Source organism: Pocillopora damicornis, chromosome 3 (assembly GCF_964200805.1).
Source record: "Pocillopora damicornis chromosome 3, jaPocDami1.2, whole genome shotgun sequence".
Classification (NCBI taxonomy): domain Eukaryota; kingdom Metazoa; phylum Cnidaria; class Anthozoa; order Scleractinia; family Pocilloporidae; genus Pocillopora; species Pocillopora damicornis.
This window is the reverse complement of record NC_142672.1, coordinates 18,442,972-18,461,200: the sequence shown is the minus strand read 5'-3', so window position 1 is coordinate 18,461,200 and position 18,229 is coordinate 18,442,972. Positions and strand designations below refer to the sequence as shown.

The 18,229-nt window shown below is 36.0% G+C and overlaps 2 protein-coding genes across 6 annotated transcripts in view; one reads left to right on the top strand and one right to left on the bottom strand.

Annotated features, from left to right (window-relative positions):
• LOC113666936 (uncharacterized) overlaps positions 1-2,250 on the bottom strand; it is a 5,054-nt gene extending 2,804 nt beyond the window's left edge. For 2 of the 4 annotated variants that reach the window (XM_027182735.2, XM_089201325.1), the window contains exons 1-2: positions 2,129-2,250; positions 325-668 (exon numbers count right to left, since the gene is read on the bottom strand). In XM_027182735.2, coding sequence (XP_027038536.2) covers positions 325-628 — 304 coding nt within the window. In that variant the 5' untranslated portion in view covers positions 629-668; positions 2,129-2,250. The remainder of the gene's footprint in view (positions 1-324; positions 669-2,128) is intronic. The other 2 variants (XM_027182736.2, XM_089201326.1) reach the window with 1 other exon arrangement.
• A 578-nt stretch (positions 2,251-2,828) lies between these two features.
• Positions 2,829-18,202, top strand: LOC113666912 (dihydropyrimidinase). 2 transcript variants are annotated; one of them, XM_027182715.2, is made up of 19 exons: positions 2,829-3,154; positions 6,491-6,585; positions 7,253-7,326; positions 7,795-7,905; positions 8,678-8,755; positions 9,252-9,338; positions 9,807-9,868; positions 10,574-10,654; positions 10,979-11,092; positions 11,494-11,656; positions 11,877-11,946; positions 12,629-12,729; positions 13,100-13,140; positions 13,527-13,610; positions 14,100-14,186; positions 14,455-14,547; positions 14,734-14,820; positions 15,218-15,389; positions 16,827-18,202. In XM_027182715.2, exons 1-19 carry the CDS (start codon positions 3,140-3,142, stop codon positions 16,913-16,915), a joined length of 1,704 nt encoding a protein of 567 aa, XP_027038516.2. In that variant the 5' UTR covers positions 2,829-3,139; the 3' UTR covers positions 16,916-18,202. The 2 variants fall into 2 exon arrangements, with proteins under 2 accessions (XP_027038516.2, XP_089057448.1); XM_089201322.1 differs by lacking the exon at positions 2,829-3,154 and adding an exon at positions 5,384-5,496.
• Positions 18,203-18,229: the final 27 nt, after the last annotated feature.

The window sequence follows — 18,229 nt, the reverse complement described above, 5'->3', positions numbered from 1 at the left end:
TTTTCTACAAATTGTGAAAATTTTTTTATTCTAGGGAGGAAAAAACTATCTTTGCTGTTAAGCCTCACTGTTACATTTTCAAAGCACGTGCTCATCGGATTTCATCCTCTATTCATGATCTTGCAAGCACGCGCATAATTAGTCAGTTAAATTTTTAAATAATGGCGTATAACATTTAAGACCACTCAAGAAATAGAAATAATTAGGAAAAGAAATTCAATGTTAAAAAGCGAGTCACTTTTTCTGGTTGGGATGGTTCTAATATATGCAGTCATTGTCTTCAAAACGCAATTCCAGATTTACGCTTCAGCAACAATATCATACCTTTCTCGTATTTTTTACTCTTTACATTTTCTAGGTCTCCCACACAGAGTCCCCTCTGTATATTTTTGACCTCGTGTCTCAATAGCCTGTTATGTGCTACAAAAGTATCCCTCTCCTCCCTTAGGTAGTTACATGTGGCTTGTTGTTCCTCCAAAGCTCGCTCTAGAAGATATATCTTGGTCTTCCAAGATCGTGATTCTTGCTCGCTGCTGTTTTTAACATCATTTTCGGATGTTTCCGAACTGGACTCTTCCGTTTTGGTATCTATGGTTTCATTGCCTTCACTTCCTTCTTTATCCGCCATAGCGTTATTTTCATGTGGCAAGTTCCTTTTCTGTAAAACACTATAACAGAAGTATAGGAAAGGTTTGAAACTCAACCCTCCCAATGCATGTGATGTCACAATCAGTGAGCTTTTATCATGAACGAGAAATACTTGCACGTGCTGGCGTACAACTTGGTTTTGCATAAGAATGAGGAGGTCATTCAACTTGTCTCACTGATTTCGTTTATTTATATGAACAAACAAGTATGTCGCTTCTTCTGTAACAACAGCGAAAAACCCTCTTTGCCCTTTCAATTTGTAATAATTCGAATAGAAAAATTTTCGTTGGGTTGGACGCAAGATTTAAAAATTGGGAAAATCACCAGGTTAATACCACCGGATATTCTCAGTTTTTATGAACTTTGAACGGAACTATTGATAACTGATACTTGCATCATGTCGGTATTTGGACTATGACCAAATTTCGTTTTTTTTTCTGGCTTAAAAAGGGGCTACGATTAAAATCATTCTTTTCTCTTTCTATTCTATTTTTTTCCCGAAATTAACAAAGAACTATGTTACAGACTTTACTAAGATCTTTTCGCGTTTGGGGAACGACTACAAAAATTTATTGAGCTTGCGATGATCTATTACCGATGAAAAAACTATTTTTTCTTTTCTAACACGGTTGAATATTTCAACACATTGCTCGGCTTACGATATTTATGAAGTGAATGAGATTGTCTAACCGACTTCTCCATCAACTGCTTCCTTTTTTCTCCTTATTTGATTATGTTCGGTGTTATCAATATAACGACCGAAACTACGCTCATTGCAAACGCAAGCGCAAAAATTAACTTAAAATTAACCATTATTTAACTTACTGTTCATTTAATCCTTTGTCTGATAAAAAGAAGACAGAAAAAACACTGCATTTTGCCCCCTTACAGCCCAAACCATTGAAAGGTAAATAGGGAATTTTTCCTTTCACTAATCTCGTAAAACCGGCATTAGCACTGATTCGTGACTCCGTCAGTAATACTTGAATTCACTCATATGATATTCAACTTGGATACTGAGAATGAAATCGAATGAAAAGTTTCGTAACATCATAGTTCTGCTGATCGAAGTGGCATGATTTTAGCAATGCACTTTTAATCATAATGCGTAGATCACGTCCAATGGATTACGTTCAGTTCTAAAGGACGTGCGGATAATTTGTGTATTTTACGTCCTTAAAATCTAAGTTCACTAAGATTCTAAATAATCTACCAATTGTAGATGATAAACAATGCTTTTCGTAAAAAGATGGAAGATTCATGGCAGCTTAACTATAATCTTTCCGAGTAAGTAGCGAACAATGAATTCTGTCTCGCAAACCAATTTCTCCGTGTGTCTGCTGATTCTTTTTTTTCTTTTTTTTCGATTACCGGCACTTAAACTGCAGTCAAACAAAAAACGAGAAGAGACACTCCAAACCTGATGTGTGTAAAATTTCTCTAAATCTTCACATAAATATTAAAATAAAATAGATCTTACCTGAATTGCGGATTATCTCGTGAGAAACCGACGGACAGTACACATAGTTCTCTAATGGCCGATAATGAAGGTAATGAGCTTAAAACAGTGTGCTTTCTTTGTGCACGCGATCATTACGTGACTTTCGTGCGTGGTCCATGCGTGATTCTTCGCCTTACTACAACGTGAGGACCTGGTCAGTCAAAGATTATTGTGTTTTTCTCATTCGATTTTACATCTGAGTGATCTAAATTATTCAAATTAATTTCTATGGGATTTGCCTGGTTACCTCTGCAACTCTTGTTACTATGTAGCATTTAAGTATGATTTTAGGATTTGTACAGGAACAAGTTTTTCAACTAAAAAATGACTTACATTTTATTCTTCTCAGGAAAAAAACATAAATCAGGAAATAATGTAACATCGTTGAATTTTCTAACTTTTAGAGTTCTACAAAGTATAGTTTGGTTGAGCAAAGCGAATTGTAATTTACGAGGATATTTTCCTGTGCCTGGCGGGACCAAATGTTGAGGGGAGTTTTATTCTTTCAGTATTCTTTTATATTGTAGGAACTCAAGTTTGCAGGTCGAATTCAATCCAATCAAACCGCAAAAAAGGATAAAAGAATTAAAATTTAGATTAGTGAAATGAAGAACTACGAGATATTCATGCTGCGCGATGTTCAGCATAAAACGTGCCTTACAGTGAGTTACAGGCTAGGTTAATTTTCTAAATTTTTTTGCCTTGCATACTGTAGATTCGAATATGCGTTTCATCGAACATACTTGGCATGTCAAGTAAGAATTCTATCGTTTCAGAAGAACCCTTTCAAACAGTCAATCGTTTTCACTAAGAGTGGATGCATAACGTCAAGCGTGTTGTGTGACGGGTAGAAGTCTCTCCAAACCCCACCGCACCACCCCACAATCCCACGGGGTCATTGAAAGTCTCGTAGTCCCGTGTTTCACCGCCAGTTTTAAGGTGACAGTTACACTTCCCTAACGTCTATAATACTCTGAAACTGCTAAAAAAATGGCTTCTGCAATGGTAAGTTCACTTTTGTTTGAGGTTTGTGGTGTTAAATATAACATAGCTACGGTACTGGCGGAATCGCACGGGAAACAATCGGGTTAATCAGAGTTACAGGCCTGTAATCGAAGGTTTTTTTGGATCGATTTGTGGAAAATATGGCGCTAAGTTTTATCCCGTTTGCGAATGAATTCTGGAATTAAACCGATATTGCAAAATTGTTAGCTCTTGCTTGGGAAATCGAGATACCGCAAATTGATTTTTAGTCTACGATTTCGTACACTGATTAGATAAAAATAGCTTGTCTGTGTCTGTCAATAACTTTGAATGAGGCTTTTGTAAATATCAACATCCACATGTCAAGTGGGACTTTTATAAATTTTTATCTGTACGATTTCTGAGAAATCTGAGAAGTGCTATGGCTACGTCTTAAACATGTAGATCTGCAAATATGTTATGCGGATAGAGGTCTTTTACTTCGATTTGGATGGTTTTAGGCAAATACGACTTCGACTTTGAAGTCCAGACGCTCTCTGCTATGAATTATTAAAAGTTGCATGTGTATTGTTCAATTCAGATAAAGAGAGCTTTTATCGAAGCGTTCCTGATTTAAGCGTGGATGGTAATTCATGGTTATCTGTTAAATTTCCTACCCGTCGGTGCGTTTTGATTTGGCTCATTCTTTTTAAATTAAGATATTTGGAACTTTCTTTTTATACAGGCAAAGCCCTCTTGCACAGCGGGTTAAAGCTTCTTTTGCAGGTTTCTCTGATGAATATTCCATGACACGTTAATGTCCTTGACATGTTGTAAACTCGATTAACAGTTGATGAATTAGATCTTGGGATTCAATGAAATGCAGGCAGTCCTTTTATCATTTGTACAATTGCTTGGCATGTCATCTGGCAACTAAACCCTCTATTCCCAGAGGTATTTAAATGTAACTTCTCCACACAAGATCAATATATTACCTAAGAAATAGGAGATGAAAATTGGCAAATGTATCATCTCAGTGGTGTTTACTCAATAAAACACCACATTTTCTTGACGCACTTTCATGGAGATTTTTGTAACACCTTGACTGAGAAAAATTTGATCATATTCAGATATTAATTTGTGCCTAATAAGAAATAAGAAAAGGTGAAGCAGATCATGGTGGCAAAAATGTAAACTGTTTTTTCAAAGGTACCATTCTTCCTTCTAATGTGCATTGAATTGTAAACCAAAAATAGAGGCAGGAAGCTCTTGCAATACACCTGCTGTTTCATTTTAAGCTCAAATTAACCTTTTGTGTCATTACATTTGTACTGTACATTTGTAAATGGTCATGCATTTAATCTGTGTGATAATGATCAAGATATCATTAGGAAGTCTTTTTTTTTTTACATCAAAAGTTGAGATTTAAACTATGTTAAGAAATACTTTATACCTGGAAAAATAATTTTTTATTACTGAGAGATGTTTTTACTCATAGGAAGGAATGCAAAACTTCTTTTTACTCATGTCTTTTTCCTAGCTTGTTAAAGAACCTTAATTGACAAACCCCTTAAACTATTAATTTTGATGTGCGACCACCTGGTTGATTTTTACCTTTCCTCTATGTAAAGCTCAACTATCAAATTAAAATAACTGCAGGCTACAGGACACTTTTTTTGAGAATACAATGCTGTAGGGACCTGTTTTATTATGGCACAGCTGTAGAAATTTTTTAACAGAGTTTATATATTATGTCTACATTATAGCTAATTGTTTGGTCATTGCTGAAAATAATAGAGTGTTCATATATGTTTTCAGTTTTAAAAAGATAATTTTGGCCTGGAGAGAACTTAATGCTGTAATTAAGTTTTATGTGTTAATTTTGTATGTTTAGTTGTTGCTAAAATTGGTCCAGAAGCTTCTCGGATTGATATTACAATCTAAGAGTATACAGTATTGTGAAAAAGTAATGCAAATGGAATTTGGTGAATTTTGTTATTTGTTCTAGTGATCTTTTGTTGAAAGTTTGAATGAAAATTTGATCAAAAGTTCAAGGCCTGTTAAGCGACATTTCATTTGAACAAAGGATGCTTTTTTGTTGAATTTTCACCAGGAAGGGAAAATTTGTGGCAGAAAGTGTCTCTTCAATCATTAGTGTTCAAAATTTTGCTTCAAACTGACAATAGCCTTCTGCAAGTGATCAAGTTTGTTTACTGTTGATGTAAGCAACACAAAATTTTTTTAAATGTATTTCCAACCTTTTTCAGTCACCACAACAGGGACACTTAATGTTTGAGACTAAACACAGTAGACTAAAGAACTAAACACCAAAAAGTCATCACGTTGGATTCTGGGCGCAATCTGTGGATGACAACAAAAATCGGGTAAATTGTCTTAAGCATCTTACAGTAATTCTGACCATGATACATGTACCTGGCTGAAATTATCTCTCAGACGAATCCAGATATTTTGCACTTCAACTTCAGTTTCCTGATGTTAATCAAGCCTAAACCATCATATCCGATTCAGTGTTTGATCAGTTTACAGCAACAAAAGTAAATTGGGATGAATAGCAATTGCAACCAAGAGACATGTGTTTGTATGTATTTGTATGTGTTTTGGTCAAGAATTTGTGGAAAAGCTAGGAATTTCGTCAAGTTTTTTAACAAGTGTTTGCTTTACTTTTGCACTATACTATAATGGTAAAGCTTAGTTATCTTAGAGCAAACAAGTTTTTAACTGTTAAATTCCCAAAGGTAATTTTAAACATGTGACTTCTCTTGATTGAAATACTCCATCCACCAAACATTTGTCAAGAATAGACAGTTGTGTTGATCAGCTGTTGTGTGTGTCTATACAGATAGAACACAAGATTCTCGCAACATATTTATAGAGGAATGTATGGTAGTTGGGAGGGAGAATTACATTTAGAAATGAGACCTTAAGAGTGGATGGGATTTTAAATCTTAACACTCTAAAATCAGTATGCATGTTCTTCATACTGTTCTATATACATTTCTAAGGTGCTGATAAGGACAATTAGTTGAACAATTGAGAGCTTCTCTAGTTGGTGTACATTTCCTTTATTCTCATGACCTAAATATGTGATTTAGGAGTGATGTTGAATGGAGAAAGTAGATGCTAGTCAATCTTAGGGGTCTGAGGGTTAAGGGAAATGGAGTTAACTTTTCATAGGACATGTGACAGTGTAATTATCCTATTGATTCATTTATTTATTTGTGCTTACTTACTTTTTAGTGTTAAAGTTAGAGTAGATGTCTGTCAATCTGTGGGTTTAATGTAACACATTACACCAAAGTGATAATGTTATTTCATCATGTGGAATAATTTTGATCATAATTTTGTGCTTTTTTTAAGGCACAGAAAGACCGCATTCTTATCAAGGGTGGGATTGTTGTTAATGATGATGACATGATTGAAGCTGATGTCTTCATTGAGAGTGGAGTGATCAAGTGAGTAGTCAACTGCCTCATGAGTACCTTTCTCTTACTTTTACAGAAATTTAAAAAAAATATGAGTTTGCTAACTGTTTTCAGGAGTGATCAGATATGTTTAACAGTATTTACTCAATTAAATGCTATTATGATAGCTTTAGTTAAGATATTTGTGTCTCTGTAAGCGAAGGAATTGTCAATAAAACATGCTTAAGCCTCATTCATTGTCTTGCTTTGGTGGGAAAAATAGGCTTGGTGTACTTGTTTGAACAGTGCTGCTTTCTCATTATCAGAGTTCAAGATTAACATGGAATAGAAGGGAACTACTGCAATTTAGAACTGCAAACCATTGTTTTCACAGGAAAAGGAGTTTACTGAACTGTTTCAGACAATGTTATTTTCTACCAAGGTTTAACTTATATTGCCTGCAATGCTCTTTTTTTTGTGGGCAGAGCTTATAAAAATTTTTCTCTTGTATGAGGTACTATAACTATAGAACACTGTGTGAGGGAGAATGGGTATAATTAATTTAGTGAATATGGTCCACTGTACATGTATATCTATATGGCTTTCAGTCATACAGTTACTGTCTCCTGTACACATTTCATCTTCCTTTTATCCCCTGTTTCCTTCCTTCTAACTTATGAAGTGACTTGTACTGACATATAATGTATTTTCTTTTTAGGGAAGTAGGCAAGAATCTTGTTGTTCCTGGTGGTGCACGAGTCATTGATGCCCAGAAGAAACTTGTTATGCCAGGTAATTACACATTTATTTGAAATCAGTGTTGATAATTATTTCTATCAAGAAATGTGTACCAGTATATGTTCACTTTTTTTGGTAAGGTTCTGCCAGCTTGGCTATAATTATTGGTGGACAATTCCTTTGAGGTTGTTGGTGGCCTGGAAGTTGTACAGGTGTATAAGTTGTGCAGAAACAACAAACACATTTGAGATGACAGTGTACTTCTTGAAGTTTTAAATAAATTCCAGTCTGAAATAATTTAAACCTAGTTTGACTTGTATTATCCCATTTTTGATGCACCATTGTTATTTTCCACATATTCATGTGAAGAAGCATTTTTAAAAGGTGGTTCTCTTTATTACCATTTCATATTCCTGTGTTGAGAAAGGGAAAGTAAGAGTGTGGTGTCTTATATGTAGCAAGGTTTATTTTAGTCATTTACTTTTCTTCTGTTTCATGCTGTTGCTCATCTTTTCTTGTCAGGTGGAATTGACACTCACACCCATATGCAGCTTCCATTCATGGGTACTGTTGCTGTTGATGACTTTTACACTGGAACAAGAGCAGCATTGGCTGGTGGCACCACCATGATAAGTGAGTAAACTGCTGTAATTTTACCTACAGTATGTTAACCAATGAAAGCAGTTGGGACAGTGGCAAATTCAACTTTTCTATTTCACTCCAAACATACACTCATTTACAAAATGTAGATACAAATTGTTTTTACATTTACATGTAAAAGCTTGAAATAAAGTTTTTTTTAATACCATTCTGAAAATTATTTAAGAAAAACAAGGAAATCCTACAAAAATGGAAGAATTACACTTAATGGAAAAATTTGAAACTGATGTACACTGTACTCCTACCTGCAACTTGCACATATCAGTTTTTGGCCAAAACATTGTTGCTACTTTTGATGATAAAATGATTAATTTGTGATGATAAATGAAAGGAATGGTTATAATAAATTCTCTTCTCTTGGTCAGAAAACATTGCTTAGAGGAGAATGCAATGTTCTGACAGATACTTGTACATGTAACATGGCTACAATTTTGGGCTTATCAAAAACAATGATTTTAAACCTGCTTCAAGAAATGAAGCATTCTTAAATGTAGGTTTCTATCTTAGATCTGTTACAGAGGAAACTTAATGCACTTTTGTTTGTATCAATAGGACCAATGTCAGTATCTGGGAAACTATGCACCTACCCCTCCCCAAATCCAACACCAGTCAACTGATATAATGTAGGGTTGATATTTGGTTAGGAGAGGGGTAGGTGTGGACTTGCTCAGATACTGATATTGATCCTATCAATTTATGCACAGTATGTCAATGCTTCTGCTCTTTGATTTATAAAAAAATATAGTCGACTTTGTCATTCCCAAGAAAGGAGAATCACTGCTAGAGGCCTATGAGGTGTGGAGAAAATGGGCAGATGAAAAAGGTAACTTTTAACACTGTTTGTCACTTTTGTAAGGATGAGTTTCAAGCATAAGAACTTTTATTATTCCTCTATTTTGCCACTTCACCATATTAGGGTATTGGAATATGCAAAATATGCTATGATATCACACCACTGAAATAGTGAAAACTGACTTAAAAAATAATTATTAACTGAAAGGGGAGTAACAAAATTGTCACACTGAATGATCCAAACTTCCAGTTTTTCCATTTTTAAGACTTAGCATTTAAAAAAGAAATCCATAAGTGCTACATATCTTTTCCTGCTGGTTGTAATAACACTGAAATGGTTTTGCTTGTGTTGTTTTTGTTCTACTCACAGCTAACAACACAAAATTAGGGGAAATCTCATACTTGTTTGATTATTTTACTTAATTCATATTTTACAAGCACACCCCTCCTAATTCAACAAGCATTTGTTGCATCAGTTGATAAAAATGGTTTGTAGATGTCACAATATCTAAAATTTCTTGTCCCAGTATGTTGTGATTATGCCTTCCATGTTGCTGTGACTTGGTGGAATGATGATGTTGGAGATGAGATGGAAACTCTAGTCAAAGAAAAAGGTAATTAGTTTGTAAAATCCAATTGCAGTTCTCAGACACTTTTGAGCAGACATATGAAAAGAATTGAGGAAGGTTGTAGGCAGGGAACTTTGTCTTGATAAAACTCAAAATTCCTTGGAATATGAAACACAGAAGTGCATAATGTTTTCTCATTCAAGTATAAGTGTGGCATTATCTGGCCACACTGTAGAATTTTTGTGCTAAATTTTGCCAGAACTTTTTTTCATTTGATTCAGAGACAGTTCTCTAGTAACTTTTCAATACTCTCCTGCATTGGCTTTACCACAATTCTTCATGAAAACCCTTTCATCAATATGAATATTTGTCTCTCTGGTCAAGAAGTGAAATGTGAACTACATTGACAGAATACTTTACATGTACATGAATTTGTTTTTTTTTTTTTGCCCTCATGAATTTGTCTTTTATTTATATTTCACTGAACTTTTCCTTGTTCTCTTATTTTTTAAGGTATAAATTCCTTCAAGACCTTCATGGCTTATAAAGATGTTATGATGCTTACTGATGAGGAGGTAAGTGTGTTGGAGCCTCTACATATAATGAGGTTGAGGTGCATGTGATTTCAAGGTTTTAAAATGTTTGTTTTTTTTTAATGTCAGAGCTTTAAATGATGATTGATGGAAGTGGAAGTTGATTTAAAACAAGTACAAAATACCTTTAATGAATGATTACTTTCCTGATATCTCGAAACTAACCCCTCCATTTTTAGTCGTGAAAACATAATATCAAAACAAGTCTTCGATAAGATCATGGAATTACATGTAGTTATGAATAAACAAGTTTGAAAGCCAACAAATCTTGGAAATTTTAATTCATGTCTTCTAAGACCTACTTTACTGTTCCCTTTTTTCTTTTGAGAAATGGGGAAAATGAAAAATAGGGCGTTTCTACAATATTTCTTTGGACCTTTCACATGACAACAATTCTTTTTTGTGTTGCAGAAAAGGTCATACAAACTTTTGGAACTAAGTAGCGATAATGCACACATAAATTTAAAGCATTTGTTTTGAAGTTTAAAGCATTTGTTTCATTTGTCCTCGAATGTAGGTGACAAAATCTCTAAATTTTTAAGGTGCAACCTTATCTCACATACATGTACTTTTTACAAAACACAAACTTACATCTTTGTTTCCCCTATGATCTGAGATTTGAGTTAAAATATCCTTTTCCTGTTATTAAGATATGTTTCTCATGTTTGTGCTTTTTCACTGGTACAGATGTATCACTGTTACAGCAAATGCAAAGATATTGGAGCCATTGCACAAGTTCATGCTGAGAATGGAACTCTCATTGCTGAGGTGATTTATTTGTACATGTAATTGACACAGTACATCTTGGTTACACAGTAAAAGAAAATTTGGGGATTTTGATTTTTGATTTTGGAGCATTTTTGGAAACATATTTTATTAAAAGTCTGCCAAGAAACCACACTATGCTTGATGCTGCGTCTCCAGTGTAGTATGCTCTAGTCTTAACAAAACTGTTTATTTGATGCCATCAAGATATACATGTGTATTCTGAAAAGGTAGTTTGTTTTCATTTAATTTTGGGATACAATCCATAATTTCAGACTTTCATTGATGGAATCTTTGAAGGTAAGCTGTTATCCCGATCTCTTGCAGAATGCAAAGAAGGTGCTTGCTCAAGGAATCACTGGTCCGGAGGGACATGAACTCTGTCGCACAGAAGAAGTAGAAACAGAGGCTTGTCTGCGAGCCATCACCATAGCCAATCAGGTGAGTTGGTAAATAAATTCCTTGATACAATTTTGTATTTTGCAACAGTATCACAACAATTTGTCATAAAATATTTATTCATTACAAGTTTGAAAGAGAAGAAGAACCCTCTAAAATTTTCCTTTCTCTCAACATATGGCTTTGTTCTTGTTGCTCAGTTAGTAGTAGTGCTCAACTAGTGTCTGTGAGGCACAGGAGTGAATCCTGTCAAAGCCTAAATTTTTTTCAGGCTTTTCTGTAATTGCTAAAATTGCAGTCCACTTTCAAAGATCATTTCTTTACTTAAAAGTGTTATAAATTGACAATGGATAATGGCAACTAAAATATTCACCTTGACAATTGTGAGCTGGTGAATGATTTTCACACAGTGTGTTGTATTTTTCTTCAACTTTCTGCTACAGCTAAACTGCCCCCTGTACATTGTTCATGTCATGAGTAAGAGTTCAGCTGATGCTATTTGTGATGCTCGGCGAAGAGGCTGTGTTGTTGTAGGGGAACCAATTGCTGCAAGTTTAGGAACTGATGGATCAAATTATTACCACAAGTGCTGGAGACACGCAGCAGGTACATAAATAAATCATTCCACTCCTATGAACTAAATGTAAAATCTCAGCTTTGTCTTAAGATATTCATTGTGTATATGTAGTCTTCAAGTTATCACTTGTTGCAAGGGTTTTTTTTATTTATTTTGGCCAACTGTTCATTCCGAAAATCATTTTAAGGGCTGCTCCTTTTTTAGGGCTTTTGGTATTTTTAAGATAGCATACATAATTTTTTATTTCAGGTTATGTGATGGGGCCTCCTTTGAGACCAGACCCAACCACGCCTGGTTACCTCATGGATCTTCTTGCAAAGTAAGTTTCAAACTTTTAGTTGTGCTCCTTACACACATGTTTGCCATGTAAGCTTAGGTAAAGAAAGAGACTTTTGGGTTGATTATTGGCAGGTTATGTTAAGGTGTGACCCAGACTTGACCAAGCAGCTGTGCAATTCCTTGATAATTGGTCAAAAAAGTTTGGTTTTATATCAAAGTGACATTTCCCAGGTGTTAAGTTATATTTGTCATTGCATGTACTTGTGTGCTGAATTATGTTTTGATAATGGATGGGGAAGATACTACTCAGTCACTTTTGAGTGCCAAAGGTTTGAGAGATTTCAACCCACTCAGAGTCCACACAAGATAATTCATAGCTACCATTTGCCATCATAGTGGATTTGGTATCTGATCTATGTGACAATTTGACCCTATAATCCCCAGATGTGATTAACATGTTACTTCTCCTTATAATTTCCATGCATTATCCAGCAAAGTTAGTGAAAATACTAAAACTTATTAGATAGAAGTTGCTATCTTGATCTAACACCAAATTCTTGTGACTTATTTACAAGGAAATGAGTAGCAGTTAGAGAGGAGAATTGACAATCATATCTCAGGAGTTAAAGTTTTAAAAGTTTTGGATATACATCCTCCACTTAACAACTATATACCCTATGTATTTGTGCTTTTTATAGTTATGTTTCTGTTTATTGTCACAGTGATGACCTTCAGTTGACCGGAACAGACAACTGTACCTTTAGTGCAAATCAGAAAGCTCTTGGAAAAAATGATTTCCGAAAGATTCCAAATGGAGTTAATGGTAAAAATGAAAACATAGTTACTACACTCAAAAATGAATTGATGTGATCATGTGATACATCATTACATGCAACTGCAATTGAGAAATGTGAAACCAATGTTATTAGTGTAGCTTATCAAATGATTTCAAATGCCAGGGAAAATTATAGTCTGAATTTCAAACTTATGAATTGGTCCCAATTGTATGATGGTATATTGTATACTGGTATATTGTATACTGGTATATTGTATACTGGTATATTGTATACTGGTATATTGAGGAAGTTGCTTTGGTTTTCTCGTTTTTTTTCTCATTTGTCCATATGTATCATCAATGTATCAATCTAAAGTTTAAAATTGTTTTATATTTTCATTGTCCTTCCTTGAAACAGGAGTGGAAGACAGAATGTCTGTAATTTGGGAGAAAGGAGTGGTGAGTATGTGGGGCGCACCAACCATATTTTGTTCAGCACTTGACAAAATAATGCTCCTGCGCTAACTCTACAGAGTTATGTAAATCCTCTTGGTGTTCACTACTTGAATCACTTTTCAACACGCTGGAACATCATTTTCGACAATTGTGAGACAAACAGGATGGATTTTTTTCGTGGCATTTAAGTTAACAACTGTTCTTGATCTTCAAAGCTCTGATTCTGAGAAGTGTCCGAGCGAGTGCAAATCTGGAAATCTCGTATTGCACTCGATAAGTTACTTATGTTTGGGGCATTGTCCAATCAAGAAAAAGATATCTCGTTAAGTTAAAAAAAAAATTGGAGTATAATGTGAATCACACTTATTTTAATCTTCCTCTCCTTACAGGCATCGGGAAAAATGGACCCATGTCGGTTTGTTGCAGTTACCAGCACAACAGCCGCCAAGGTATTCAACATCTATCCAAAAAAGGTAAATGAATTACCCTTTATGTGCTGTTCATCAGCCTATTCCGGGTGCTCAATTGGTAATCGGAGAGCCATCTTGGCGTAGAGCGAAGAAAAGGAGGAAGGTGTGAGTTCGGGCGCTATCCGTCCCCGACCACCCCTCTTGTTTCGCTATGCTCTGTAACTGCGCCTCGTTTTCTTTTCGTCCCGTTAGTTAACTGAACGTCCGCAACAGGCAGTTGTGTGTGGGATTGTGGATCTGTGGAGCAGCTGCTCGGTGCAGCATGGGACATTAGTCAGACTCATTGTCACTGAGCTACATCGTTCTTAGTTCGATTTACTTTATTTTCCAGTCGTAGACAGGAAATTTGCGCGCAGGAGGTTACGTCGAAAAGCTACTTTTTACAATACATGTGCTAGCCAGTAGTCTTTTTGCATGTGCCATTACAGACTAAAAGTTTACAATGATTGTATAATTATTGCGTCTCACTGTGTGAACGTTTTTTTCCACAAGGGCCGTATTGCTGTAGGGTCTGATGCAGATGTCGTTGTGTGGGACCCTGAGGCCACGCGAGTTATATCTGCTAAAACTCATCATCAAGTTAGTGATACTACAAGTCTTAAATTCATTAAGTCCTATGAGGTAGAAATAGTTTTGTTAAACTTGCCTTTGTCAGCCTTCACATCATGGTAGATCTTAATTTCCACAGCAAGGTGTTCCTTCGACAAAGAAGTCTAGAATTGTCTAAGTCAGTAATTGCCATCAATAGGACTTGTTCTTCCTCTCGTTTTGTTCAAAATTAATTGGGAAATAGAGAAATATTTGAAAAATGAATGAAATGCACGTTTTACTTTACTTTAACTGACAGGCGGTAGATTTCAACATCTTTGAAGGAATGGAATGTCACGGTGTAACAGAAGTCACCATCTGTCAAGGAAAAGTGGTTTATGAACATGGAGAGGTTAGCATTTTGCTATGTTTACTCATTTGTAAGAAAATAAACTGTTCTTTCCCTTTTTTTTCCTTTTCTTCATTCGTTATCTCTGTCATCTATCATTCCATCCGCGTGCTTCCCGCGTTTACTGGTGCGAACGCTCGTATTCTTTTTTCGTGCATGTGGTTGTTAACTTTATTTATTTCTTTCCAGCTCAACGTAGTTCGTGGATCGGGACGGTTCATCCCCACCCCACCCTACCCCTCGTATATGTATGGCCGGATCTTGAAAAGAGATGTGGTGAGAATTGTCGATAGTTCTGAAAAGAAAGTATTTATTATCGTAGGGGATGGATGGGGTTAATGGTTATAAAGGATAAACATCTTTTGAATGTTTTGGTTGCAGGAAAAATACTGTAATTCGAGTAAATGAGGAGTCGGTGAGGAACCTAGTTGTGAAAATGATTTCGAGCGAATCCCAGTTAGATCTAGGTCCCATCAAATTCCTTGTAGCATTTGATTGACTCTGTGCTATTTGTTCGTTTTGTATGATATTATTTGGAAGGTTTTCTTTAGTTTCTCCTTTTAGCTTGGCAGTCTCCGGTGTCTTACAATTACTTAACTTTTGCTTGGAGCGAAATCTGTCTCTTGAAGGTGTAAACGAAGAGGCTGATATGAATATTAATCTCTCATTTCAGACTCGTAAACTGGTCAAAGTTGAACGAGAAGCGTACAATGGGCCCGTCATAGAGATACCCTTTGCCGAGCCCATACCTGTTGTTTCCCCGTCGCAACGCAAACAGAAGCAACAGGAGCAGAAGAAAAGTGGTGCCGCGAGAGACCTTCACAAGTCTGGCTTCGAGCTCTCTGGTGAGTGAAAACGAAGGGCTCTCGGGGCACAAGCGTGTGGCTTTATGTTGGTCGTCTCCAAATGCCTCCTTACCGGAACTTGCTGATCAAACGAAGGACATTGTCCCGTGAAACCTCTTGATTTATCTTCGCAAAAGTTGCTTGCTTTCAATATCATTTCGCAGTAATTGGGTGTTGGATAATCATGAAAAAATTAGTTTTTGGAAATTACGGGTATGGATCACGTTTGATGGGTACTGGGAAATATAATAAAGAACGTAAATTAGGCCTTGCATGCGCGTGTTGTCTGCCATTTTCCCTTCGTAACACCGTAGGGTTTTTTCTCCTTGTGTGCTTTGACTACCTTTCTCGAATACCTTTTTTGAGAACTTCAAATTTTCAGATTTCTTTATCGCCATAAGTTCCCACCAATTGTTCACAATTAAAAACGGATTGTAGATTTTGTTAACAGAAAAAAAAATTGGAAAGTTTGAGCGAAATCAAATTGTTAAGAAATAAAGAAACAAGGAAAGAGAGACCTGTTTTCACTTCGTTTAAAGTTCCTCCGCCAATTTAATTTTCTTCAAAAGTCATCGTTATTTCTGAGATATGCAGCGTGTTGACTGCTGTTATAACACAATATTTCCCGTCGTTATGAATATTTTCTTATTTTTTGAATGTTGCGAATATCAAAGAATGCTTAATAATGGTACAGTTCGACAATATTAAAAAAGAGAAACAAATAAGAAAGCAAAAGAGAATGAAACAGAAAACTCCACATCAATTGTATCAAAAGCGTCCTCTTTCAAGACCCCCGCTCAAACCACTGTGCCAGTGGCGGACAACGCGTGTGCGAGGGAAAATTTTAGATTGAAAACCTTGCACCCCATCGAGCAGAAAGTGTCAATCAACACGTTTCATCAACGCTCCGTCTGAAGCCTTTGTCTGTAATGTAAATATTCTGGATTGGCTCATAATTTTATGTAGTGAACTGGAGTATGGAGGGTCTAAAGTTTGCAACTCTTCTTTCGTTGAGGGGAAATGTATGCCGTCTTCTTTACACATGACTAACATCGAAAGCAACCCTGTGGGTTTAATAGTTGCTATTGAAAAAAGTTTGATTGCATCTTTATTTTATGTCATCGCTCTATTGTGTAAGGAATAATTGTGAAACTGGGACTTGATCTTGTGTCTTAATCTAAAAGTTTTCGAGGTCTCAATGTTTGTTGAACTACCTGCTTTTATTTTAATGTCCAAATTATCCTCTGAGGTATTGAACAATGCGAAGTAGGAATCTTAAACAATCGTTAGCGGATATGGTTCCGATAAAAATGACTTCCGGAGCCCGGGACATGCGCAACTTTTTAGGGTAAACGCCCCTTCCGATGCTTGCCTGTTAACTGAAGTTGACTTGTCCATTGTGTTTTGACAGTTTTTGTGGGTCGTTTCTATCATTAGGTAAACAAGATGATGATAATGTGCCTGGGAGATCTTCCACTCGTGTCTGTAAGCCGCCTGGTGGTGGTTCCTCGCTGTCACTGAGCTGAAAAGACTCCGTACTCGACTTCTTCGAAAGCAATTTACCATATAACAACATTTCCAAGGGAAATCACATCTATAACGAGTTCACCAAATAACTAGTATTGCTGAAGTTGGTGCATATTCATGGCTTTGGTGAAACACTGTTGAGAAGTACATATATAAGTTTTTGGTCTTATTTAGAGAGTTGAGCAGTCTTCAGCTAACTTTTGAGTTTTATCTGGATTAGCTCAGTTTACTGAACTTTAACCTTTGATTGGTTTGGAAACTTCAAACACCCTCTTGTCAGCCAGATTTCACGCGCTCGAGTTAGCGCCGAATTCTTCTGATTAGTACATGATGATATATACCTTTTGATTGCTCATTGTAAACTACTTCGCCTTTGCGACACTCGATAGGAAGTCGCTCTTATGCATCGACTGTCAGTAAAGTCAAACTAAACTGTTATTAACATCAGCTCAATGGACTGTCTGGCGCACCCTTTTTTCTTAACATGTTAACCGAATACCTAGAGGAGGGTAACGCAGTTGTCGTAAACCAGTCTAACTCGTTATTACAGATTTGCTTTTGTGGCCAAACGGGTCAAAACTTAATTTTTAATCTGTTGGTTGTCTTCTGTAAATCGCCTTTTAACAACAGGGTGTGACCTAATATTGGAGACATTTCAGAGTAATTTATGTTTTGTTGGTAACTTTGTTAAAAAAATACCGAAATAATTTTTTTCTGCACAATTTGCTTCTCAGATCGGAAGAAGTCGTGGTTACTTTTGCCTCTCCGTAAACATAGAGCGTGTTCTCTTATTGTAAAGAATTGTGGGAGCATCAGGGGTTGTAGGCCTCTTGGTAAAACTTTTTAGAAATCGAGCCAGTTAAGGAACTCAAGAAACAGAAACAGAAATCATTGGGTAATGCATATATATGAATTTGTAGTCAGTTTCTTTTGTTAGTCTTGAGAGAAACCGGGTGGCTTAGTGGGAAGCGCTAGATTCCGGCTTTAGAGGTCTGGATTCGAGCATAGGCCGTCTCAGTTCGTCTCGCCACGATTAGAAGTGGGTACCCGAAGACTGTCAGGAAAGTTCGGGGCGTAAAACCTGGCTTCCCGGATAAACCTCATAGGGTTGAGTTTTCTGGATCGTTTGCGGAAGTAACCTTATTTTAGAGGCAGTACCTCACATTTTGTAAAAAGAGTATCTTCACATTGCCAGTGACATTAGAATACTTGGAGTTTTCTGTTTCTTAGGACATTCTACACTTAACAACGTGTCTAAGTCTTTAAATAAAATTAATTCATGTGAATTTTTCAAATTTGTGTTTAGTTAAAAA